The 27224-nt window shown below is 42.7% G+C and overlaps 2 protein-coding genes across 4 annotated transcripts in view; both read left to right on the top strand.

Moving 5' to 3' along the window:
- The window catches only part of PTPRR (protein tyrosine phosphatase receptor type R), a 152527-nt gene extending 148031 nt beyond the window's left edge, over window positions 1-4496 (top strand). The window contains exon 14 of the mRNA XM_086740037.1: window positions 3274-4496. Coding sequence (XP_086596163.1) covers window positions 3274-3367 — 94 coding nt within the window. The 3' untranslated portion in view covers window positions 3368-4496. The remainder of the gene's footprint in view (window positions 1-3273) is intronic.
- Window positions 4497-5261: 765 nt separating this feature from the next.
- Window positions 5262-27224, top strand: part of PTPRB (protein tyrosine phosphatase receptor type B) — a 65442-nt gene continuing 43479 nt past the window's right edge. For 2 of the 3 annotated variants that reach the window (XM_086749289.1, XM_086749281.1), the window contains exons 1-4: window positions 5262-5316; window positions 6609-7001; window positions 15523-15761; window positions 21151-21430. In XM_086749289.1, the coding sequence (XP_086605415.1) occupies window positions 5262-5316; window positions 6609-7001; window positions 15523-15761; window positions 21151-21430 (967 nt within the window). Of the gene's footprint in view, window positions 5317-6608; window positions 7002-15522; window positions 15762-20753; window positions 21005-21150; window positions 21431-27224 lie in introns of those variants that run through there. The other variant, XM_086749299.1, reaches the window with a different exon arrangement.

Raw genomic sequence — 27224 nt, 5'->3', positions numbered from 1 at the left:
ACTCAGGTGCCCCTAAGCTGACAGGGATGTGCATTGGTTTGCCCTCAGAGGGTTCAGAAGCATCATAACATCTTAGAATCATAGAATGGTTAGAGTTGGAAGGGACCTTCAAAGGTCATCTAGTCCAACCCCCCTGCAAGGAGCAGGGACATCCTCGACTAGATCAGGTTGCTCAGAGCCTGTCCTTGAACGTTTCCATGGATGAGGCATCCACCACCTCTCTGGGCAACCTGAGCCAGTGTTCTATAACTCGCATTGTGAAAATTTTTTTTCCTAATATCCAATCTAAATCTACCTCCCTCTATTTTAAAGCCATTACCCCTCGTCCTATCACAACAGGCCCTACTGAACAGCCTCTCCCCCATCTTTTTTGTAGGCCCCCTTGTGGTACTGGAAGACCGCTATCAGGTCTCCCTGGAGCCTCCTCTTTTCCAGGCTGAACAGCCCCAACTCTCTCAGCCTGTCCTCATAGGACAGGTGCTCCAGCCCTCTGATCATCTTTGTGGTCCTCCTCTGGACCTTCTCCAACTGGTCCATGTCCTTAAGTTTGGGGCTCCAGAACTGGACACAGTACTCCAGGTGGGGTCTCACCAGGGCAGAGTAGAGAGGGAGAATCACTTCCCTCGACCTGCTGGCCCCGCTTCTCTTGATGCAGCCTAGGATGCGGTTGGCCTTCTGGGCCGCAAGAGCACATTGCAGGCTCATGTTGAGCTTCTCATCCACCAGCACTCCCAACTCCTTCTCCTCGGGGCTGCTCTCAATCCATTCCCCACCCAGCCTGTATTTGTGCCTGGGATTGCCACGACCCAGGTGCAGGACCTTACACTTGGCCTGGTTGAACTTCATGAGGTTGGCACGGGCCCACCTCTTCAGCCTGTCAAGGTCCCTCTGGATGGCATCCCTTCCCTCCAGCGTGTCGAAGGCACCACACAGCTTGGTGTCATCGGCGAACTTGCTGAGGGTGCGCTCTATCCCACTGTCCATGTTGCCAACAAAGATGTTGGACAGGGCCAGGCCCAACACAGACCCCTGAGGAACGCCACTCGTGACCATTCTTCACTTGGACATCGAGCCGTCGACCACCACTCTCTGAGTGCGGCTATCCAGCCAATTCCTTATCCACCGAGTGGTCCGTCCATCAAATCCATGCCTCTCTAGTTTAGAGAGAAGGATGTCATGTGGGACAGTGTCAAAAGCTTTGCACAAGTCTAGGTAGATAATATCCGTTGCTCGTCCCTTGTCCACCGATGCTGTCATCTTGGTTATGCTTGCTAGCACAGGGCAAATGTGCTAGTGCTGGGCTCAGCCCCAGCCAGGCGTATGCATGCCTTCTTGGGGATTGTGTGTGCTACTTCAGCACGGAAGAGGAAGGAGCAAGGATCACCCCCACAAACAGCCTAATGCAGCCGAACTTGTTTTAACCTGCCCTGCTTGCCAAGTCCTTCTCCCTGGATAGTTTCCCTTCCTCCACCTCTTCCACACAGCGGATCTAACCTGGGAAACGTACTCCCTTAGAGAACATCTTGGGGGAACATTGATGGGGGAGACAGGGAGGGAAGCTGCCTGGAAAGGCGTTGCGTGGGCAGGGCAGGACGCAGAAGTGAGGAGGAAGGAAGGAGGCTAGGCAGCACAGAGGACCAGAGCAAAGCCCTCCCGTCACCTTTAGACTCTTGCTGGATCTCCAGGCAGGGGACAGGCACAGAGGAGAGCAGCTGAAGGCAGCAGGCAGCCAAGAGTTGTGAATTTGTGGATGTCTTTGTTGGCAAACCTAAGAGACTGCTGCAGTTTGCGCCGGATGGGACCATTTAAGGGCCTGTGATTTAATTCCTAGAAATAGCTTATCATGATAGACATGCAGCTCACTAAAAGATGTTCTACAGTTGTCTGAGCTCACTGGAGAAGCACAGACAGCTGGTCACTTGCTTACAGAAGTAGGTATCATTTTAATTATGCTTTTCCTGCCATAGCCATTTCACTATGGTATGACTTTCCTCACCCAGTAGGACTGAGGAAAATAAAAGGACCTTATGGTTGTAGATAATGTTCTCTAATACTAAAGGACAATAGCTGTAGAGGCAATTTTACCATTTTTCATATAGCTTTGTTTATCAGTAGACCCTTTTGCTGCTAGGGTGTCTGAAGGAATCACATGGGAGTTTGTCAGACCTTCTCCTATAAGATACCTGGCTTTGACGTTGCTCTGAATCCAAATCCCTCACACATTTCATTGCGTCAGTGAAGATCTAGCTGAAGCCAGATACAATACACATCTTAATATCTTACTTCCCACTAAGACAATTTACTCTTTCATCCCCCACAGAGGTAACGAGCTGCTCCAGGGTATGCTGAGGATGAAGTGGGGGCTTGCTTCTAGAAGCAGAGTAGTTAGCTTTGAATACCCTGTCAGATTAGATTATAAAAAGTGGAATTAAGTAAACTTGAGGCTTCACTTCATGAGAAGTGAGACTTGGAACACCTTAGTACTGTTAGAAAGAGGCTCGGTTTAATTTCAGAGCTGAATGATACCACCCTTACTAAATATCACACCTGCCTCCTGTAGGACATCATCCCCTTTCTACCACACTGCAGTTGGCATTGGAGATAAGGGACTTGATCCTCATACTTAGACCTGAAAAAGGGATTGTTGTCAGCTGAATGTATTAAATGTAGGCATCTAATCCAAGCTGGCTGTAACTAGTCCTTTTTATGGTCAAGTTAAACTCTTTTGTATTGTTGGTGCTGAAATGAGTCACTGCAGTAAAATTTCTTAGGTGGCTGCTGTTCAGACAGGATGCGTTGTAGGCGTTAGAAAGAGGACAGGAAGAGCTGTTCTCTGCACAGGCGATCTGCGGGTCACCAAAGGTTACATTTTTAGTAAAGGACAAAAATGAAAGGCCAGATTCTGAATGCTCCCTTGCTCCATCAATAGTAATGTTGCATCCATGTATCTGGCCTTCCTTGCCCAAATGACTGAGCAGATGAATGTGTTGAATGTGAAATGTAGATTTTAACAATGTAGATGCCAGATGTTTTCCTCTCTAGTTTTTACCCTGATGGAACTGGGAATGGTGGTTCATGCTAGGCATGTACTGGATGGCATAAGTTATGAAGAAAGTACTTCTGCTTAGGCAGATCTCCCACTTGCTCAAGCAAACTAAGTAAAAAATTGAAAAAAACAGCCTTGTATTATCTGATGGTGATGGGGTTGGCAGGGTCTGAAGGTTGTTGCATTCCTGAGAAATAAGATTTCATTCTGTTGTGTTTCCTTTCCAGGGGTGGCATGGTTCAGACCAGCGAACAGTATGAATTTGTGCACCATGCACTGAGTCTGTATGAAAGCAGACTTTCTGCAGAAGCTGTTGAGTGAAGCCAAGGATGATAAAGCCGAATGTCAGTCACTTGAGGTAATTTTTTCATTACCTACCAGCAGCTTCTTCAAGGAGTTTACTGCAGTGGGAAGAGCGGCTTTGAGGCCAACTTCTGAAAGGATCGTGGACGGTTTGGCAAAAGTATAGAGATTGCTGGACCCTTACTATATATGAATGTATTGTGAGCTTCCCAAAAATGATTTATAAAGAAGGTACTGTACTGAAACTACACATGGATTTAACGTATATATCTAAAGATGGGTTTAATTCTGTAATACTGGTATCTGCCATATGGAATGTATGTATGTGCTACTGCTGCAGTTGGATGGACATTGGAACTTCTACAGAAGAAATGTTTATCAAGTGTATAAATGCTTTAACGTTTGCAAACTGTCTTGTGAATGGACTGTCAACTGTACTGTAAAGTGCTATTACTGATTATGTGGTGAGCTTGTTTCTTGGCCACATAATATTCTTGCTGCTAAAATTGCAAGTGTTCAATTATGGATTAAAAAAAAAAAGAAGATGAGATAGTTAAAAAAAAAAGTCTTGTTTTTGAAAATATTCAAAAGCAGTTAATATTTTATATGGAAATATATGTTCTTCATACTACTAACTATTAAATGTGTATTTAGTGTAGGTCTTACAGAGCAGTTGCAGAGCACAATGTCTGTTATTCAGCGTGCATGTTTTTACCCTATACTGTTGATTGTCTTAGAACATGCTTCTGCTACAGACCCAAATCCAGTGTATTTGTAAATTGTGTAAGTCATTTTACTTTTAAAAGAAACTTTGTAGCATATATTAAATGATAAGAATTTTAAATATTTGTCTGTCTTTTATTAATACAGGATTTTTTGCTTATATTGTTTATCAACTCTATCTCTTTCAGTACGAGATAGATGCCTTTAGTGATATGGACTGTTCCATGACAGGTTATACAAGAAAGAAAATGCTGCTATGACTGTTTCCTTTACTGTTCAGTAAGAGATTGTTTTTAGGAGAAATGCAAAGTTGGCATTATGACTTACAGCACTGGGAGGTCTGTTTACAGGGTATAATGAGTTTTTAATGCAATGATGTTGACTTTGCTTCATACTGCTAATAAATTACACTTGATATAAAATATTTACTGACATCTCTATTTTTTACTAAAGTAGTTAATGCACCACACACTCTTGTTCCCCCATAAACAGGCATAGCCCAGTACAATCTGTTTAGCCTCCACCATGGCTTCAGAGCACTGGAGAGCCAATCCAGAGGACACAGGCAATCTCCCACTGACATGGAGCAAGGTGGATCACCTGATGGAAAGGCAAAACCAGCATCACTTGATCCCTCGGGGGGAGTTTGTGTAAGACTCGGTGCAGACCTCAGAGGTTTGCCTCCTCCTCTTCCCCTCCTCCTCCCCTTCGCCACTTCACTTTTAGTACTTGTGGATTTAGAAGTATCAATATCGAGATTGAGCTTGATTATGTATAGTTACAAAAGATGTGTAGTTGTTCTCTGGATAAGACAATATATATTTATTCAGCACCATCCACATCACCTGCAGACTTGTAATATTTCACAGGCAACGAATTACACAAAAGTGTAATCCCTTTTCCTTAGACTCTTAGTCTAAAGAAATTCAACATCATCTCTTTTAGTTTCCCAGGTGTTTGAAAACCTCTTTCTCTTTTACTTGTATTCTTCCAAAATAAAGCAACCAGTAAACTCTGAAGAATCATATGAAAGGACAAAGTGGTGTAAAACTCCTCAAAACAATTGAATAGAAGGAAGTGCTCGTCACTGACTTTTTCCCCCTGTGAAGGCACATTTCCTTCCTAGCCTTCGCTTCACTTATCTGAGGTGGTTTTTTTAAGAGAAGCATGGGGAGTTGCTAGAGAGAAAATGGATTCTCTATTTCACGCCCTGGTTTCTACCTGTCTTGCCTTGACAATCTCAGGTAAGTGTCTCTTCTCGCTTCCCTTCTGCCGTATTGCTCTTTCTGCCGTCGAGCAGAGCCCTCCGGGGCATCTTGTGACTTACGAAAACCGAGTCACTTCTTTGCTTGGGTTCATACAAGAGGAACGGGGGGCAGGGCCAACGTAGTCCGTTCTGTTTAGATTTCTTTCCAAAGGAAAATAAACTGTCTCCTTCTATGCTGAAGATATCTCTTCTTTTTTTTTAAGAAGATCTCCTGCTAGATAATTCAGGAGCTGAGCTTTGGGACAAGCTCTTCAAAGGAGAGATTCCTATTTTTTATTCCTACTTGTGAAACTTCCAGAGCCAGGAGCTTTCTGTGGTGGTTAGTTAGAAAATACCCAGGTCTGTAAAAATAGGAGGATGACAAACCCCAGCTAAGGGAAGGGCACATTGGGTTTAGCCCTTTGTAACTAATGAGGCTGGAAATGTTTAACTGAGATTAAAAAAAGAAAAATGTAAACAAAATGTGGCAGAGAGGCTGCATTTGAAATACCCAGTTCCGTGTTTTGTCACAAGTACAGATTTTGCATTGGTAGCTTCGGGGGTTTTTTTAATGAATGAGTTGTGGTTCTGTTCATTTAAATGTTTGGTGTTGAACTTTAAGTGTGGTGGCACAAAGAGCTGCTCTAACATGAATTAGGATGGTTGCAAAACGAATAGCTAGAGGCATTGGAGTAAGTCCAGTAAGGTAGATGTACTTCCTATCAGTAAAGAGTCTCCATTCTTTTAACGGCAGAGGCACTGAGACGCACACAGATTTGAGAATGTCCTCTTAGATGTTTTCTTCAGAAACACTATGACTTTTACTAAAACCATTTCCAGGCAGAAAATTTTCTTGTGAAATGACTGTGTCATAAAACTGAAAAAAAGACAGAGAGCTCATGTAGATCTCTGTATGCTTTCAAGCAGGGGAAGTGGGATGTGGGGTATTTAGAACTGGTATTTCAAGTTAATAATTCTTGGATTTATTTTCTATCCAGTTTAATTTTTTCTTCATTTTTATATATAATGAAGGTCAAAGTGACCTTTGCCACAACAGTTTGCTTTTTGTATTCTCACTCTTCACGTTATCAGCACTTGCATCGTATGAGTTGTACATTTATTTTTTTTTTTAGAATAGCTTCACCACATGGGAAATTCATGAAAAGTTCAACACACAGAAAGTGGAAAGAGAGATTTGTTTGCTGATGTATTTTAAAGCATCAAAAATTTGCTTTTTGTTAAATAACCATATGTCATTTATTGTATTTTTCTGGAATTTTCCTCTTCCAGAAGGGTTTCTGATTATCCATGTCCAGAAACAGCAGTGTCTTTCAGAAAAGAGAGGCGTCATTATGGAAAAGTGCAATATGACCAACCTGAACCAGCAGTGGCAATGGATGGCAGATGACAGGCTCCTGCATGTGAAGTCTGCCCAGTGCCTGAGCATCTCTACACGCTCTGCCCCGTCATCTCGCAGCATCATCGTTGATTGTCCCCAGGCAGTCAAGTGGACTTGCCACGAGGAGGATGGGCTCCTGAAGGTGACCAACAGCTCTCTCTTTCTTACAAAGCAAGGTCAGAAGGTAATGGCCAAGCAGAGTAAGAAATACCTTCATACATGGATGCAGCTAGAAGCCAGCGAGACGGGAAAACCTGTTTATGTAAATCTGTGCTCAAAGAAAGGTGAGCTACTCTTTCAAGGAAGTATCCTGGAAGTTTTGGTAACAAAAATGTCTCTTTTAAGCTAACTCAAATGTTAAAAATGATGATATTTCATTCATACAGAAAAACATTTTTCATACTTGAAAAGGGTTTAGAGAATCATAAAAAGAACAGCTGAGATGACTGCTGTCTTTCTCACACCTGGTGGGGTTTTAAAGCCACTTTGTATTTTCAGGATCTCTCCTTTTCTCTACTCCCAGCCTTTGCATCAAAGTGCTTACGTGTAAGCTCAGCTCACTATTCTTGTGTCATTTCCTTTTTTGCTTTTAAGCAGAATTGTGGGTACTAACTCCTAGTGCTTTTAAAAAATATGGATGTAATAAAGTCCTTCTCCCAATTCATTTTATCATACAAATCCAAATTCAGTCTGTCAAGAGGAAGACAACATCTGAAAATCAAACACATGCACAATTATTTCTCGGATTAACCCAAATGCATGATTAGAACAGACGTATAGCTTACATATTCACATTTACACAGGGTCACTTTGCCCTTAGATGCAATATATATGAGAACACTCAAAATCCTGAAAACAATGAACTGAATCAAAAAATCTCTGGAATTCTTGCAATAGCACTTTGAGATGCATGGGTCTGTGCACGTATTTATAGAGGTGTTGATATACCTGTGTGGTTATGTTTCCACATGCATACCAAAAGGGAAGGCAGAATGGTTTAAATAACACTCTCCTTTATGTCCTGTTGTCAATCCTTCCTGACAATCCTGTTGATATTCTTCTTGTGCGCTATTAAGCGGTTCTTCATGGTAAATAAGAACAACCTGCAGAGTTATGCTTTTTATTGGGGAACACACAATTTATTCTTGTCTTTACAGGATTTAAAAAAAAAATGTTTTATGACCCAATAGTTTTACACATGGCCAAGTTTTCAGAATGTTTAAAGCAAATACTTGTTCTTTCTAACTTTTCTAACCTCTCATTCATTGTAAGGAAGGGTACCATTTTTTACAGCAAATTTGCACTTAGAGAACTCACAGGAGCAGGACTACTGACCTGAGTGGAGGTCTGAAAGGACAACTTGCAGAATCAGGGAGCGGAAAACTGCCTAAGATGCCATTCCAGCCCTCCCATATATTTTAGAGGTTAAAAAGGCAAAATCATTTGACATCCTGTGTATAGGGTGAGTACGGCTTGCTTATTCAAAGACACCATGAATCCTTTTCTGAATCATCCTTGGAGGAGAAGCAATTCAAGGGCAATGAGTATCATCTAAGACAATTCTCGTCTATTTACTGTACTCAGTCCTTTCATGAATTTACCTTACTTTTTGTTAAATTATCTCCATAGACAGGCCTGTAGATCCACTTTAAAAAGGTCTCACTGTGTCAGTTATCTCCTTTTTGAGAGCTCTGGGAAACTCTGCTGAGAAATCAACAGTACGTTCTGATCCTCAATGCCTAACTAAGAATTCCAGGCATATAAGAAACTCATGAAGAGTTGAAGTAGTGCAAAGAGATTAATTTTTCAAATACTAATAATAAGTACTACAAGAACAAAATCTAATGCCCACAGTGCTGATCTTGACATCCATATGCATGTCAAAATTTTCAATATTGAATGCATAAAATTAGTCTTCCTAGAACATGTGTCTACTTTCAGTGAAAGCAGCAGTGGATCAGCCTAAAATAATATATTCAGTCTATATTTAGCTAAGACAGTAAAAACTGAGCAAAGTCTTTGGAGCTAAAATGGCTGTAAGTTTTTCTATTTCTGACTAACTCCGTATTTTGATATAATTTGCCCTTTGTTTTCACAGTACTCATAAAAATAGTTATATTTTGGCAAAGGAGTAACTCACTGAATTGCATCCCAAACATCTTATCAGCCCCGACATAGCACAAGCTCCAAACCCAACAACTGCAACTACCTTTTATTCTGGACCTAACTCAAATGTCAAGCATGATTTTTCTGAGCCTGGGGAAAGTTTGAGCTTGGATTTGGACTTCAAATCAGCCATCTGAGATGTGTTTGGATGCACATTTTTTGCTGCAATCCTGACCTAACTGACTCTGTGGAAATCAGGATGGGTCTAAATATGTTATCTCATCTCTGTTCAGTCAGAGATCACTTCAAATTTAGCAGCAGACAGCCCTTCTCACAAAAACCTATGGTTGAATCTGGCCTCCAGCTGAAGCAGCTAACATGGAGAAGGACCACGAGGTATCACTATCCCTTGAGATGGTGAGACTTCATTTCTCATCAAATTCATGAGGAGATTCCGGGCAGAGAAAGGAATCATCTCTGTAGTGTTAGGGCTTTCTTTTCACCAGGTGGCTGTTGGGGTCAGAGCTTCTCTAAGCCCAGGATCCAGGAGAAGGGCAGGAATGGAAGCAGGGAGGAGGAAAACATGGTGGAGGTGAAAGGGTAGAATGCAGGATGACTGAAAAGAGCAAAAATTGTTGCATGCAAGTAACAATTACAGAACAAATCCCATCTCCTCTTGTACATCTGGAAAGCACCTAGAGCACCGGTAATGCTGACACGCTAACACTGATGTCACTTCTGTGTTGTGTAAGCAATTCTTACAAGTTTCTTTTGTTCTAAGTGTGTTTGTTTCAATAAAATATCCCATTAGAGAACAGAAGCAATGCTATGTGGCACCTCAAAAATTGCCAACAAACTTCAAAACCACTGCAGACCAAATATTACTCACTAAGTGGAGAATGACTTCAAGAAAGGGGACACAAGTCCAAGCTGTATCCTGCTGTTACTCACTGAGATCTAGAGACTGTCAGACAGCCTGTAGAGCAGCCTGGATGCAGAGGGTGACATGAACTGTTTGGTAATATAGTGCTCTGCATTGCATTTCTTTTCTACCGTCTCATACATAGTAGAGACATCTCCTGAAGGAATTGTAGCTGCAAAACCCTAGAACTGTGGATATCAAGACAAAGCCCCATTCAAAAGAGCAGCTGATTTTGTGGAGGAGAATGGTTTTATTACTTGCTGTTATGTGCCAAGTACTTAAGAACTATAGTGGGATCTACAAAGATATAAAACAAGTTGGACAAGGATAACAAATACAGCATCTCTTTATCTCTTGTTCTGTTTGCAGTCTAAAATAGACAAAATGTCAGATACTATGTATGAGCCAAAGCCTAATGTGCCATCTAACATTCAAACTGTTGCCTCCACGGTCCTTCCTCCATTTCTACCCTAGTTTCTGGCCCTGTATCTTCTCTTTCACGTGGGCTTCTCTCTTCCCCTTGTCTCATTTTCAGTTTGCCTGCTTTATATCAGAATGTGAGATTACTGAGTTCACATCCCATTGCTGACACTTCAGTGGGTGAGCTGGAGGGTGGAAGAGACCAGAGCAGTGCACACTCAACAGCACGCTCCAAACCACTGGAGCAGCCGTAGCAACTGCAGACTATGGTAAGGGAAGACACGTGCATCGTCTTGGCCCTCTTGGGAAAGTGGAAGAGCACCAAAAAAAGGTGTCAGAAGCACAGAAAAAGTAGCAACTCTTACCCATTTTTGTGATCATGTTAACATCTCTGGGCTTTAATTTTTCCACACCTTTAGTGTTTGTAATTACTGCAACTATCCATCCGTAGGTTCACAACCGGTTCGATTTTTGCATGTGTATCCTTTATAAATTTCTCCAGCAAAAATTACAACAGTGAGAATTAATATTTTCACTCCATCTTCGAGTTGATCAAAACTTTTTTTCCTAAAAAACATTCAAGCAAACCCATTTCTTTAAATCTCCCTGAATTGCTATTTTATAGGATTCTCTAAGTAAAAGACTTTGCTAATATCTATGTGAACCCATGAAATACCAAAAATTACTTCAATCTTCTTTCTTTAGTCAAAGCAACACATTGCTGACCACTTTTGCTCAGCTCCACCTAGAAAAAAAAAGGCATCAATGTCAGATCCTTGGGCATAATTACAAGACCTTGTACATGATCCAATAGCACACTGACAGAAGCTCAAAGATAAATATGATTTCACATTTTGTAAAAAGAAATGGAAAAATCTGCAGTGTGGCCTAGGTCTTTGGTTTTGGTAAATTTTCAAAGTCTCAGTGAGCCGCAGCACCGAGAGTACAGAACAAAATCAGCTCAGCTACCTGCACAAGGGAAAAATTGAATGATACGAACAGCTTCCCAGAGCAACCAGTAGGATAGCGAGTCCTGCTTTACTGTTTCATCTTCTGCCATGAGTGTTAACAAAGATGCCAGTTCCAGACAACTATACTGGTAATTTTAATGATTACATTCTCTCCCTTTATTTTGTACGGATATGTGCAGAAGCTGGAGTGGGTTTCAGCTTCTAGGTGTCTAAATGTAGGTGTCCGAAGGAAGGGCTTATTTCAGCATCATAGGTGCTTTTTGCCATTTGAGGTGCTCCAGGATATCCCATCTGACCTCTGACTGCCTACCCAGAAAGACATACGTCTCCCACAGGTCCTTTGGGAGCTCTAATCAGATGTCTCAGATGCCCTAGGGCAGTTCAGATTGCATGAAGTAACTACTTTTAGGCAACTGAAACAAGTCCTAGGTGTCTACATAGGAGCTACCATTCTGAGCTCTCTCGGTAGAGACATAACCCATGGAATTAGTGATTTAGATATCTTCCAGTGACCAAAAATCCCCTTCAGGGTGAGCTGGGGCTATACAGAGTGTCAGAAATAGGGTTGATAGAGCTGTGATGTCATCACCGTAGTTATTTGGGATGTTCTGCTAGCACTGGTACTTTTCAGGCCTTTGAGAGGCTACTTCAGCATTTCAAAAACAAGCAAGTAAAAGAGCAGCTCAGGATTAGTCTAGAGTTTGGAGACATATGACCTCTCTGACATGAAATACGAGCATCACTAACCTCTACAACGTTTCAGCTAAAGAAGGTAAAAATTTTTCAAGTAGCATAGATTTTGCAGTTTTTAAAAGGTTTACATTTGCACAGGAAGGAAAGAACATTTAGTGGATTTTGTTCTTCTGTTGCACTCGTGCATAAAACAGAAATCTGAAGTATGTTTTTTAAATACAGTCTTTATTTTTGCAGTCTATTTACAAGTAGACAACTAAAAAGATAATTCATTTTGTACTGCACATACAAAGATCTTAAAACAACCCCCTCGAGTTTCAAGTCTTGCTGTCAGCAAGTTAGACGCAGTCTTAGACAGCATTTTTTCTTATACAATAGATATCTGATTCATTTATGTTTCACTAGCAACTCAGCCTTGGTTTTCTGAAACTGTGCTTTTATCGGGTAGGCAGATTGATACGATGCGAGCCATTTCAGAACGCTGCACCATGCCGACTTGTCTGAGTCTGAAGGCACCACCGTAGGATTCTCAGTACTTGAAAACTAACCAGTGTTCTTGCTCATCATACATGCAAAACGTATGGATCTCCTTTTCTCCTAAGCAGCCTGCTGCTGTGCAGATGGATGCAGTCTGCAGTACACCCCATGGATGAAATATGTGCTTAGTCAGAATGTTATAATTTCTCCTGGGTGTGCTACTGATGATTACAATGGTATGTTCACACACTGTATATCATTCAGCCACTAGTGATCAACGTCACTGTCAGTGCTGCAGTTCTGTTCCCATGAAGAGTTTTATGACCAATTTCCAAAGAGACTGCTAGAACAATGCTAAACACTTCTGAAAAAAATCCCACTGTTGAGATTTCTGTGTACTTTACTGATGTCCAGACAGAAGGTGAGTTTTTTCTGGTTTAAAAGATTTGGAACTCAAGTTGTGTAGAAATCTGTTTGCTTGGGTCTTACAAGATGCAGTTTTCTTTTATAAGCATCTGCAATTGATGAAGGGCTATGAGGGTCCTTATGCTAGGACCATAGCAGCTTTCCTTACAAAAACAATATAAACCTGATTTTCTTGAAGTAAGGGCAGATATGAACCTTATTTATCAGTCCAATGTTGCATACATGGAAAGTGCTGGTATGTGTATCTGAAGTTCCAGTATAGCACAGTGCTATAGGCAAACCATTTCCATCCGCAGGTTACAGGTCACAGACTGTTGTCAGTCTTTGCCAGGAAAGATGTTTTAGGTGGAAACCCAGGGCAGCCCTGAGCTTAACAAGAGGAATCAGGTTGTGCAGTGACCAAGTGCTTGCTCATGGTACCTCCTCAGGCTGGTGGAACATTCTGAGGACCAAGCCTTTCTCTTCCAGGCAGGTCGAGCTCTTCCCTCAGCTCTTGCACCAGGAGTGCCGGTTACCTCCTGGCTGCCGAGTCCCGTAAATGTCGCTGGCAGCACCAGCTTCCCTTTTATGGAGCAGCAGCTTTCCTAAAGCACAACTGCACTGGAACGCAAATGTCTTCCTGTTGGAATCGTTGCTATTTGTCTGTAAATAAAGCCAAGATTTTTTTTAATGTGTTTTTAAGTTGGGCGTGTAAATCTATATTTAGGAACCCAATTGAGTTGGGTTTTTTTCTAAGCGGCTGCTGAGCACTCAGATGTACTTTTATTTTAGCCGTCTTTCTATCAGTAAGTTCTACTCCCTGCTGAACTAGGAGATATCTGAGAAGCACAGAGCCAGCAGGCCTAATTCTTTCGAAGCCCTTGGGGCTAGCATTTCTAGTTGCCTACCACAGACTTTCAGAGACCTCCGACTAACAGGAGATCCGCAGGAACAATGACTGACATGGAATTTAGACTAAGTGTGGACTTGTGTCAGCTAATGGGTTTGTCTCAGCAGCTGATGACAGCTTGAGCACAGGGCTGCCCCTGCCAGACTCTTCCCCATCCTTTTGGTGGGGTCGGGGAAGGTATGTGATGTAGGATCACAGTAGACTCTGCACCATAGGTCCTCTGCAAGGGATTCTGCAAATGCAGCAGCAGCAGCAGCATCAGGATGATTGTACAGTCTTGGACCAGGCCTGAAGGTTTGATGTAACCCTTTCCACAAGTATAAGAGAGAACAGAATTGGAGCTGTAGTATTGTTTTCAGTGCCTTGACTTGGAAAAATACTTGATCAACCTATTTTGTAATTAAATGGAGACTTGGAGATTTTTATTTCCAGAGGAGCACAGTTAGATAAAAGGAGGGGAAACATTTAGTGTGGGTATCAACCCATTCTAGCAAACCAGTCCTTTTCAGAGGATCCAAAACTGCACACCAGGTGAAGGCACTGTGCTGTCAAACACAGGAAACACTTGTATGAAAGTGTCACTTAGAAGGGCTTACAGTCTCACTTTTATTTCTGGAAGCAAATGAGAGTACTGCTAGTTTCTTTATATAAGCATGATAACATATATATTTACATATATACAAAAAAATTAATCATGATGACTTCATGGAAGCTCACCCACTGATCCTTTGGGTAAGAGGTAATCACACACTGGCCTGCTAAGACATCATAATTGCACACCAAGTAATTACATTTGGAAGCTTCTGCTGCAATTTAACCCAGTCATTAAATTTTTTTTAGAGGGTTTGTGAGCTAAAATTGTTATAAATGGCAACCAGCCCAGCAGCTCAGCAGCAAAACAAGGTTCTGTCATGCTGGAGACCCCAGTTCAAGGACAGACAAAGTGTCTTGGGTGTTGAGCCAATGCACGCTAGCTGTGCTCCAGCAATGGCAAGGCAGCTTTTTGTGAGGCGAAGGGGCCAGTGAGTAATTCCAATTGCTTAGCTGAAACGTGATGCTACCAGATGTAGAGGCCACCACAGCTTGAACCTTGCCCTTACAGCCACAAAGAAAGGATATTAAATACATACCAATGGAGAGGAAGAGCCATGAAAATGTGGAGGAAAAATGTGTAGTAAAATCTTTCCTGCACTCTAATTGCAACTTTGGCGTTCTCTGAAGGATACGTGACTAGAAAAGCAAATCCACCATTATACTTGCAGACACTTCAGCTAATTGATACAATTGTTAGCTGAACCTTGGGAAGGGAGCAGTCAGGGGTTAGCATGATCTCTGCATGGGACTGAATTAAAAATGCAAGAGGAATGTCCCATGTGGGCACGAGGAACTTATCTTGAACAAATATTATCTTGAACAAAAAAAAAATCTTGAACAAATTATCTTGAAAAATTATCTTGAGCAAAGTCATATTTTGAACTTACACCAATGAAAGGCAGATGAGAATCTGGCCCATCTACTTACAAAGGGGGGAGGAGGGTTGACTATATAAAGCTGAAACTGTGTGCTGTTCGATAAGCTCAAGCAAGTGAAAAAGCTACAAGTGAAAACATTGTGCTGTTAATGACAAAGTACAACCTTTCTTTTCACTTCAGAATCATTGGTGGAATGTATTTAAAATTAATAATATGACTACTCAGGGAAATTAATTATTTTCTGTTTCTGTTTTCCACAGACTTTGATAATGATGCAAAATACATGATTGCACAGAGAACAAAAAACTATACAACTGACAGGTGCACTTAAACTGCTTAGGAGTCATACCAGCCACAAGTATTGGCATCTAATTAATTGTTTATAAAAATGTAGAGCTGATTTTAATTACTTTCCTTTGTTTGTTGCAGATCTCCAAGGTGCAGACACTTCTCTGTGGAGTACTAGAACTACACCCCCTCCTTTAAACGCTGTTACCTCTAGGGGTGAAAATCTGCTGAAGAGTAGCACAGAGATCTTCATCAGAAATGTGACTGAACATTTCACTAAAAATCTGATCGAAAATCTCTACTTTGACTTGAAATCGGCAGTAACAGAGAAACCCTGGATTCCAACAACTACTCTTCAGTACTCTAGCTCTACAGAAGAGGTAAGGCAGAGGCACTATTGATTGATTTTTACTAAGCCTGCTCCACTCTGTGGAGCCTGATAGCTATTACAGGTGGATGTTGGGTGGACTGAAAAAAAACCCTACAGGAATAAGCTTTGTTCTTTATTTTGATGGGATGCTTTGTTCATGCTGATAATGCCCTTTGCCTAGAAGCACAGCTGCAGAAAAATTCTGCCTCTTCTGTACAGCATGATCCTGGTGCGCACAATGCACTGGGAAAATCTCTAAGCTAGAGGGAAACGCTCAGGATATGGGAGGAGTAATGGAAAGCTCATGGATGTGGCAGGAGCCATGGGGACCTGGTTACCTGCTCTCAGCGACTGAGCCTCTGCCACTGGTTTGTTGTGTGACATGAGGGTCTAGCTACACTCTAAGAATCACAGTATGTTTTATGACCTCATTTAGGAGTCCTAAACTACATACATGGTTTACAGATCAAAGTAAGTCAAATCTGAATGCTTTAACTTGCCTTTCAAGGAACCCTGTCCTTGACCCTGGTCAGTTTATCTACTGACCGATAGCCAGAGTGGAAACATGGCCGCTTCTTGATCTCTGCCCTGGCCAACCACAAACAGCCCTGGCAGAGAAGGGGAACAGGGGTGCCAGCGCCATCCATAGAAGGAGCTAACAGTGAGCATTCAGTACCTCCTCATTAGTTTCCAGTCTTCTTTTTCTGTGAGGGCAAGGCACAAGTAAGTAATTTGAGAGTAAATCTGGAATCATCATTGGCAAAATGTGCATGAGCTAAAACACGCAGGACATTACTGGTCACTGTATCAATTATCAACAGTGGTTTAGAACTGAAAATCCCTAAATTCCCTGTGGCTTCTTCTCCAGGAGACAACACTGCACTCAATATACTGGGGCAGGCAAACATACTGTTTCAGTTATTACTTTGGGTGTCAGGGTTACTGTGGATGAGACTAAGAAATGTGTTTTGTATTTGGGAGGGCTGTGGACAGAGCGATCTGTACAATCTGATATGAGCAACACTAGAAATTGGAAGAAAGGAGAAGTGGTGTCACATAGGACTACGCTGACCCAAATAACCGACTCAAAGGTTTATTGGACCCTGACACTGCTGTTCTAGTGCTGATGAGGGGAAGGGACTGAGCCAAGGGCACCCCACTCCAGAGGTGATGGAGACAGTTATTTTAAAACAGGATTATTCTGGCTTGGAGCAGGAGGCTGAGCTTATTTCCCCATGCCCTCTGTTCATATGCATACCCCCTGCACAGAATTCTGGTCTCCGGATGGAAACGTCCTATACAATACAGTATTATCCAAACTGCCTCCAGCACTCCTACTAAATAATCCCACCAGTGCTAGAGAAATGGCATTGTTTGAACTGACGCACTGCCTTCTGTATTCCTGCCCCAGCTCACCTCCTGATTCACATGATTTGCACTGAGCAAGTCACTTAGGTCAAAGCTTTCAAACCAGAATCCTGACGATGAGCACTCTAAGTATATCCATGACAGAAAATTAATGAGTATCTGTCCCTTAGAGCCTCCAGACGAGTCTGGACATTTGAATCTAGATGCACCAATTTAGACACACAAACTTACAAACCTTGGCCTCCATATCCCAGTTTCTCTGTATTTAGAGTGGAGTTTAAAACATTTTTGTCAAACCAGAAGGGACCCTTAAAGAATTAACAGGGTTTAACATGACACTTTGAAAACACATAGACTAAGCAAGCACTGAGTACTGTTGTTAGGAGGACAATACCTTCTATGGACTGCCTTTGCCCAGGCTAGGTCCTCTTGTTTGTAGAAGTAAAGCCTTGATGTTATTTGGCTGTAAGCATACCCATTTTAGGGGGGACAATGGTGACACTTCAATCGGATGAAATGTTTGGTTTAGAGCAGCCTTGGATTCCAAGTAAAACTGCAGCTTGCACTTTCAAGCCATGACAAAAGCTATGCAAAGCCCATTTCCTCTTGATTAGAGACACAGGGAGAGAACTTGGTGTTAAAAAAAAAGAAGTCAGGAAACCTTGGGAAAGTGTCTGAAAGGGACTTTGGAGCCTGCTATTAGAGACACATCCGGCCACTCCCAAAACTCACTTCCAGTTCTTTTTTTTTCTTTTTTTTTCTTTTTTTTTTTTTCTTTTTTAATTAGTTTCTTGGCTTGCCACACAGATGGGTAAGTGTTAAAGGCTCTATGACTGCTGATTTGCTAAAAACCCATTTATTCAGTTTATTCAGTCAGGAAATAATTACTTGTATTATCTGGGCTATTCTATATAAATATATCGCCACCAGCGAATTGTGGACCCCTTCTGGTTTATTCCAGTGCTGTCATAGACATCTGTGTCAGACCTTACCCTTACAGCCACTTTGTGCTGGATAACATACAGAAGGCAAAACCCTTAATAAACCAGTACTTTCCTACTAATACAGCAGGGTAGTTTTAAAGATTTTACAGTAGCAAGAATAAGAGTAATAAAGTAGGAACTTCTAAATTATGGGCAATGCTGCAAAGCAGCAAAATGCCTTTTGTCCACATATTATCTTACGTTAGCTTGGAGAACAGACAGACATTGCCAAGATCTTTACATTTCACTTGTGGAAGGTTCAATTTCTTTCCTGACATTTATAAGTTTCCACTGATTTATTTTTTTAACTTTCATGTATTATGTCTACTTGACTAATTTATACCCACATATCTGAATTACATCTTCCCTGCAAATTCAGATTATGTATGTTTTCAAAAATCCCTACAATGTGCGCTCCACTTCCCAAGAAAAGGCAGGTTACTCCAAATATTCTCATTTTCAGAGAGGGGTTTGAAGTAATCCAAAACATCCCGATAAGCCTTCAGATTTGCTCTTCTCCAGTGATGGAAAAATGTTGGTGTGGTTTATGCCACTGGGTCCCCAAAGCACATCTAAAGGTGAATTTATGCTGGAAGAAATCTCTCACCATGAACTGATTACAAGACACCTATCTCATTTTAGTCCCAGTTTAGGTCTAACACACACCTCATGTTTTCCATCGATGGTTTCTTTAGCACTGTGAGTTACTCTTTGGGGCACGATCCCTCCTTTTGTCTGAAGTACATAAAACATCTCTTCCAAGGGAGATCTTGTTCTGCGGTGGGCTTGAGAATGGCACGATAATCAACACATATTTATATCATCACTTAAGGTGATGTTCATGAAATTATTAACCATCCCAAGCCTTTAGAGAGTAAAGCCCAATACTTCCAGTGCCGTGTACTGAGGAGCAGGCATGGAGATTGACTGGGACAGATGAAACTTTCTACAGGTGCGGGTACCACCCACGAGTGCTCAGATCTTCAGTTTCTGAATGAAAGCTAAGATTTTTCAGACATTTGTATCTTGTTGGACCCGTTCATGCCCAGAAAAATCCTGCAGCAGCAGCTGCCCTAAAAGGCAGACTAATGTTTGTAAACCCTAGCACCTTTTTCTCCCTAAAATGGACAAAAGCAAAATGGAGATGGTGTTGAATTTGCTTCAGGTGCTGCTTTTAAAAGTTTAAATCCCACGTGCATCACACCATACAGAGAGGCAGAAAAGTGCCATTCCCATGTGAAGAAAGTAAACATCAAATTTCTCCCTCTTTATGCAATCTCAAATTTACCCCATGGCTGCTAGGTTGTTGTCTATTTGCATATCTGAAGGTCCAAATCACTTCTGGCTATGTTTCTTCTCCCTTACCGCACACCACATACGCATATAGGTGAGTTTAAAGAGGCTGAAACCTAAATAAGAAGGAAATGGGCATGCATGAGAGAAACTGCGAGCTGTGCTGCGGCCGCAGCCAAATTCGGAGCTGTGCGCAGCTTGTTTCATGCAGTCTGAAAAGAGGGAGCCTTTCTTGCTTTCCATGGTGTGTGTAATTTTAGCTTGGGAATTGCTCAGGGGATGCGGGAAGGAATTGTTTCAAGGACACAAGTCGATGCAGAACAAAACAAAAAGCTGAAATAACTTGGCCACTGGCAGATGGGCTACTCCTCCACCGATGTGTGGGGCTGCGGGCAGCAGCTCGGCATTGGACTCTGCTGGGAATCTCCTTGTCGCAATGGCTTTGGCAATGGCGCCGCAGGGCCGGAGAGAGGATGGAGGCCTTGGCAGTCTGCGGCTAACCCCTAAAAACGTCAATATTTGGGACACAGGAGGCGGAATGGCAGTTTAGAGATGGTTGAAGCCAAGAGGAAGGTGGGCCAAGAGATGGGCGCGAGGCAGATGTGAGAAGGGGGCATATGAGGTGAGGTGGCCATGAGGGGAGGCAGTCACAAGGTAAGGCAGCCATGAGGTGAGATGAGTGCGAGGCAAGGCGGGCGTGAGGGCTGGCAGACGCAAGGAAACGGTGGCCATAAGGCGAGGCAGATGTGAGGTGAGATGGGCACGAGGGGAACAGGCGGCCATGAGGCGAAGCGGCGATGACCGGCATCGAGCGAGGTGCAGCCGGTGTGAGGAGGGAAAGCTGTCGCCCCCTGCAACAATGGCGCTGCCTGAGGCGAAGGGTCCCCAGGAGCCATAAGGAGTCTGGAGAGAGAAGCCCCCAGGGGAGAGCCGAACAGGAAGGAAGCGAAGTGGGGTGGGAGAGGAGCCGGGGGCGGGGGGGAGGGGGGGGAAGGTGAGACTCACAGGGAGCTAGGGGTGGCAACCCGGGACCCGCCGCTCGCCGCCGCCGCCCCCCCACCCCGCGCCCGGGCGCGGGGTGGGGGGGCGGCGGCGGCGAGCGGCGGGTCCCGGGTTGCCGCGCTTGGCCCCCCGCAACGAGACGCGAGGAAATCGCCTCTTGATTGCGGAAGTCGGCGGGAAGGGCTCCGGCAGAGTCAGGCCGGGTCAGAATGGCAGCGTGGGAAGCGGCGGTCGCCTCCCCCGCCTCCTCCGCTCCTCCTCAGCCGCGGGCTGGGCGGCCGGCAGCCCCCCCACCTCACCCCACCCCACCCCATCCCATCCCCGGTGGCAGGGAGGGCGGCGAAGAGGCCGGGGAAGCCCCGAGCGCATGCAGCAAAGCGGGCAGCCCGGCGGAGGGCTCGGCGGCCGCCGGCGGGGAGCTGGGGGCCCCCGCCGCGGCCCTTTCGTTTCTTCATCTCCCCCCCCCCTCACCCCAACCCTGCACCCACCCCCGCCGCCCCCCTTCCCCTCTTCCCCTCCCCGCGAGGGTTTTCGGGGTTAAAAACTGTCGGCGATGCTGAGCTATGGAGCGGGATTTGCCCTGTGGACGGCGCTGGCCTTGACCAAGGTGAGCGGGTCGGGGGTCGCCCCTCGCAAGGTCCCAGATGGGGGCGGCTCGGGTGGGTTTGCCCCGCACTGGTACAGCACGCAGAGGGGTTGGGAGGCACCATCGGAGCCCGGCGGGTCTCTCAGCGCTTTCCCCGCTCTCCCCAGGCCGTGCCGGTGGAGGCAGCGGGATGCAGCGCCAACCTGACGGAGCGGCGCGTCGTCGGGCAGAGCGTCCGGCTGCGGTGGGGCGCCGCCGGCCGCCCCTGCAACTTCAGCCTGACCGGTCTCTCGGAGGACGGGGAGGCGGCCGGCTGCCAGCCCGCCCCCGCCGGCAACGGCTCCTACGGCTGCACCCTGCGGGGCCTGACGGCCGGGACCTGGTACCGCCTGCGCATCGAGCCCCTCGGCAGCGGCGGCGAGGCTGTCAACGTCTCCGTGCAGACAGGTACGGGGCGGGGGGGAGGGAGGGCGGGGGGCGGCAGGTGCTCGGGGAGGGACGCCGGGGCTTTCCCGTCCCCTTGCTTGGGCTGAGGAGGGGAGGGCGGTGCGTGTTACAGCTACTGTAAACCTACAGCGCTCGCTGAAGGTAGCTGTCCTGCGTTTCAGGTGTCTTTACCTCGCTGCCAGAAATAACGGCGGCCGAAAGTTAACCCAGCAGGTTTGAAAGGAGAAGGTGCTGTGAGGAGTCTAGGTCAGCGCTGGGAGTACGCTTCTGCCGCTCCCTTAAGCTGCCACCCAGCAGAATGCTTTAAGAAGTAGCCCGCAACGTCCTTTGTGCTCATGCAAACCTATTGGCTTCATATTTCCTCAGGTGTCAGCTTGTTTAATGTGTTTAAAATACAATCTATCTCATGGCATGTTCAAGGATAACTTACTGTTTCAGCCTGTTTCTATACTTTTATTCTACCTATACTTTAATTCTCTCTAAGTAGAGTCTAAAAGTCAGAAAGTAAGGCTGAAACTTCTTGCTTATATGTTTTCCTTGAATACAACCAGTGAGGTGTTGTGATGGACAGTTGTGTGCAGAGCACTTACAGTATCACATCCATGACTGCCTGTAAAAATGTTCCAGCAGCATGCCAGAATGCGCCCAAGGAAAGCCCCCTTTCTGCGCGTGTGTTTGTGTGTGCATGTGAACAGCTCAACTGTGAAGCAATGAGTGACACAGAACCACCAGCTGCAGTGACAGAACTGGACTCTTTCTACCAGTCTTAGTGGTTTTTTTTAAAGATGATGAAATATAGTGGTGTCCAACCTCTTGATAGCGGTAACACAGAACTCAAAACAGAGATGTCTTAAACAAAGTTCATCATTTAATGCCTCCTTGATTTGCTCCTGAAGTGTTTAGTTTTGGAGAGGTACTTTGCAGTATTAGTGTTGAAGATTACAGCTGCCAAATACTTAACAATTCAGTTAACAAACGTCGTTTACTGTCAGACCTTTTTCCCTGCATTAACTGTACAAGTGCACTCAATACCCTCCACTAGTTTATTTTGGTAACTCAAGTTTAAAAAACTGTAGTGACAAGTCTGCTAGTGTGATAGCGATATGGTAAGCACAAGTCATGGCGCTTGGTAAATATGAATGATGGTTTCTAGGCAGACAGTGATTTAAATCAGTGTCATGCATCATGAGAACTATTTTCAATATTGATGACTTGTAATTTGGAAATTGAAAGAATAAATCAACTGTTCTCAGTGACAGGTATAAATCACCATCATAGGTGGATAGCAGAGGTCTATTATTGAACACTTGCATAGAGGTTGAGAAAAAGATTCCACTTTAAACTGCATTTTGATTAGTGCATAATCATTTAGATGGTAACTTGTACATGTAATTTATCATGTTTTTATCAGTAAATAGATTTTGCAAGACTGTAAGAAGATAAAAGTGATTGGAAGCAACTACTGATTATAGCCATATTATGTAGCTGATGTCAGAGTGAAAAGGTGGATTGAAGTTTAAGTTGAAATACTGCAAATCAGTGGACTGTAGTTGAATTGAGGTTTACGTTTGGATTTTGGATAGCAGAGACCAGTCAAGAGCATGAAATAAGAACAGAGGAACCATGGAGGTTTCCTGCAAAGACAGCTACTTGGATGGCTCTGTGGTTCCTCGCTTCCCTTGATTCAGTTACATCCATTGCATTGCTTGATCATGTTTAAAATATGCAGTTAGCTGCAAAGTTTGTCAATTTTTTTTTTTTTCCTAAAGAATATGTAGGTTTTGTTACACCTGTCAGCAACCCATGTTGTGCTGTCAATACTACGCATTTCAATGCAGAATGAGGGAAGATTATTCCTTTGTATGTTTCCACTAGGGGCAGCATTTTAAACTGGTTTTCTGGAAGCTCTTTTTCACCTGTTCCTTTGTAACTCGGTGCCAGTAGTTTTGTTTTACGATCTACTGAGCCTAAATGTCCATAGGCATGTGTTCCTGGAAACTACCCTGTGAATATGGAAGTATGAGCAATATTTTCAGCCATATTGTAAACAAAATTCTCCCTGATTTGAATGGTAGCGGAACTGAGCTATCATGGGCCGTCTAAAAATATGATGTCTGACCTTGGTACTCAGTGAGGTTCCCTTCCTGAGCTCCTTGTCTAAGAAAGGTGGGTTTAAGCTGTCCTTTAGAGGCGCACAGCTTTCTCCACTCACTGTAGAAGGTTAAACTATGCCTGAAGTTTAGATATTTGAAGTTAAGTGAAAGGAATCCCATCTCATGTGTTTACTGTTGCAAAATGAAGTTTTGAACATTTGTAGCATCTTGATACAATACATGTACACATGTACACAGAGAAAGTTGCAGATTCGTTTATATACCTAGTTCAAAAACTTTAACTTTTTGCCCATGTTTAATCCTGTTAAAATTTTCCTGTGCTCATTCCTGTTATGAGCTCGTTTTTCATCATATTTCTTGTACAAAAAGCTGGAGTAGCTAAGCCCAAAAAATCCAAAATATTTTGTTAGATTTTGAGTGTGATCTGTTCTGACTAAGGACTTCAGGTGAAAGCAATGACTAATGCGTGCCATAGTTGCAGTTGTAATGTGAAGCCTTGGACAGGACCAAATCCCTAACTTAATTTGGCCTTTTGAGTATTTAATTTCACATTAAAATCATAGTTACGATGATGAGTTAAGTCTATGTTGTTTGCAAGTTTGATATTCCAATAGAGTAAGTGCACCAAGACTGCAGAAACTCTCAAGTTACACCAGACCCGTTGTGAATCTTTGAGTAAAGAAGCAGCTTCTATCTCACTTGTAGATGCACAGATCTGAAATCTAATAATGTATTAGATACTATATATATTAGATATACTACTGGTACAGTAATCCACATTAGTCCACTAAGGTGAAATCTCTTTACTCAAGAAGTTTTTTCTATGGCTTATCAATTCCAAATGGCAAGTGTTTAATCCTCTAGAGCAGAACTAAAATAGGTCCTTCAAAACGGTGGAAAATACGATCACATATGCACTATATAAGCCAGGTGTACACAGACATGCAAACACATATACAGTGTTGGCAGTTGTGCTTTTTTGGTAGAATAGGAAATGAAGAAGAAACTGATAACACCGTTTATCAGCTCGGAGCTACAGATCAATTTTCCACTGCAAACCCGAGGTTACAGATGTTAGTAGGCACAAGTCTGTATATTTATTTCACATTACTATTTACTGTTTGTTATGTTTTTTGAATATATATACATAAAACAGCACATTAAGCTATACAACTAGTTTGCATGCTTTGAACTTTAAAGTTCGGACAATGCATGCACCTGTTCGTCCTTTCATGTTATCTTTTTTATTGTTCTCAGTAAAACTATTTCTGTGACTGAGAGCTACTATATGACAAAAGTTGGTAGAGTTGTGTCTTTCTTGATTTCAGATAAAATACTTTTAAAGTTCTTGATTCTCCAAATGTATGTGCACCAGCATAACTGTGTTTTTCAGTAGTGTATTTTCAGTGAATGGCTAGGTCTTTAATTAAAATTCTAGTTAAAAGCAATAGTCTATGAATAGATCATAAATTACAGTAAAATTTATGAATTTCAATTCTGAATTGAAATTCAGGTTTGAAATGCTGGTCCTGAGAGCCGTGAAGAATAACTTGGCAATTCCCCTGCTTTCAAATAGATCTTCTAATATAGGCTTATAAATGCGATTTTCAACATTGTTTTCTACAGAAATAATGCAGTGATATATTATTACTGTCTAATCTAAGCCACCTGTACTGAAAAAAATAACAGATAAATGATTTTTTTGTCAGAAAAATTGCTAAATATTTAAATGAAAAGACATTAAAAATTCTACCTTCTAAGACACAGACTGGTAGAGTAGTTTTCCATTGTAATATGTTACTCTGTAAATGTCAGAAGCATGGCTTGGCCATATGTTCACTCCTGTAAATTTCAAATTATTTGGGACAAATCTGATTTATTAGCCGTCTGTAGGAACAGCTACTGTGACACAGCTCTGACTGTAGGCTGTATAATCCTATAATCCATAATCAAGTAATGGTTATGATCGTTGTCTCAAAAGGCAGAGTACAAGAAGAAAACAAATAACCATGTTTTAAAGATTTTCTAGGTTGCATATCATCCCAAAGAAATGGATATTTGTACTTAATAAGGACAATGAAATCAACCCTCTTTACTTATCTTCAGAAAAGTCTTTGTGAAGTAGGTTACTGTTTTATGAACAGCGAAAACAAAAAAAAAATCAATAATTTGGTAGGAAGATGGCTGAAACTGGCAGAAATTCCTCCTTACTCAGTGCTGGGTTCCTATCTCTCAGTTATTTTTTTTTCTCCTGCACAGGGCAGGGGTGTTTCTGAGCTTACAGGCTGTATTTCGGAGTCATGTAATTGGGACGAGGCATAACCGTATCTACCAGTTGTATAAAATGTGTCTGTAGCATCTGGACACACAAAGCATATCCTCTTCCCAAAAAGTGAAAATGGAGGTGCAATATAATTCAAATATTAAGTCTTCTGGAGGATTCCTTTGTAGACCAGGAGACATTAATTCATAGAATATCAAATGGTATAAAAATATCTTTGTGAAAATATTTTATTTCTGTGATATATCAGTGTTGTACCGTTGCCAGCAGAGACTTGTATAACAATGTAAATGGCTTTTTAAGTGTTTGTTTCCATCCAGGGCTCTTTCAGCCCAGGCACTTCCCAATCTCATTGTTCCTTTGTTCTAGCGGATGTACAAAGCACTGAGTGTTTTGTTTTCTGGACCAGATAGATTAGATAAAGGCTGAATATCTGAACTTCACCTTCTAGGCACGCAACTCTTTTCTTTGCTAGTGCACCTTAGAAGACAGATTACACAGGACAGTATAAGCGCCTCTAAAAATGTAGGAGATGTCTTCTTTTGTAGAATTTGGCAAATAATGTTACAATGTTGATTACTTTTGCAGGACTAAAGAGCAGTGAACCGTGTCCTAACTTTGTCAGAGAGAGAGTGAAACTTCTTGACAGTTAATCATGATTGTTCTCTTGATATCAGTCAAATTAAAACATTTTCAGCTGTCTTTGCCTCTGACCATATATAGTGCTGGGATTCATTTCCGACTCCCAAAGTCTGACCTTTCTGATGAGAACAATTGCCTTCAAGGATCCAGTTTATACTCCCACTAGTCACTTTTGCCAGCATAATAGTCTTTAGTGGCTTAGTATATATTATAGGTGGAGCTGGTAGTCAAGCCTATTGTTAAGATTTCCTGACACTTTTCATTAAAACCTCCTGTCTCAATTGCTGTAGCTGGGTAAAGTTTTAACTATTTGGCCTGAAGTTTGATGTGCTTGGTCTTTGACTTGAGGGGCTTTTTTGGTTTCTGGTTTTTGTTTTTGTTTTTGTTTTTTTCCAGATTTAAGCAGAGTTAGTTTGGTCTTAAAGAAAGAGGTCAAGAAAATATGATATTTCTTTTTATTTATTGATTTTGTTAATTTAATTTTAATCTCTTGTCCTGAAGAGCACTAGCATCTTTGTGGTCCAATACAGTAATCCGAATTTAAGCAGAGACCTGGGTTCAAACACACAAGGTATTTTTCACAGCGTCACAGACTGGTTGAGATTAGCAGGGGCCTCTGGAGGTCATCTGGTCTAAGCCACCTGCTCAAGCAGAGCTACCTAGGGCCAATTACCCAGGACCACGTCCAGACAACTTTTGAATGTCTCCAAGGAGGGAGATATTCCCTTGAAATTCCTAATATACTTGATTAACAGAG

Source organism: Chlamydotis macqueenii, chromosome 1 (assembly GCF_036417535.1).
Source record: "Chlamydotis macqueenii isolate bChlMac1 chromosome 1, bChlMac1.mat, whole genome shotgun sequence".
NCBI lineage: Eukaryota > Metazoa > Chordata > Aves > Otidiformes > Otididae > Chlamydotis > Chlamydotis macqueenii.
This window is presented reverse-complemented; position numbering and strand designations above follow the sequence as displayed.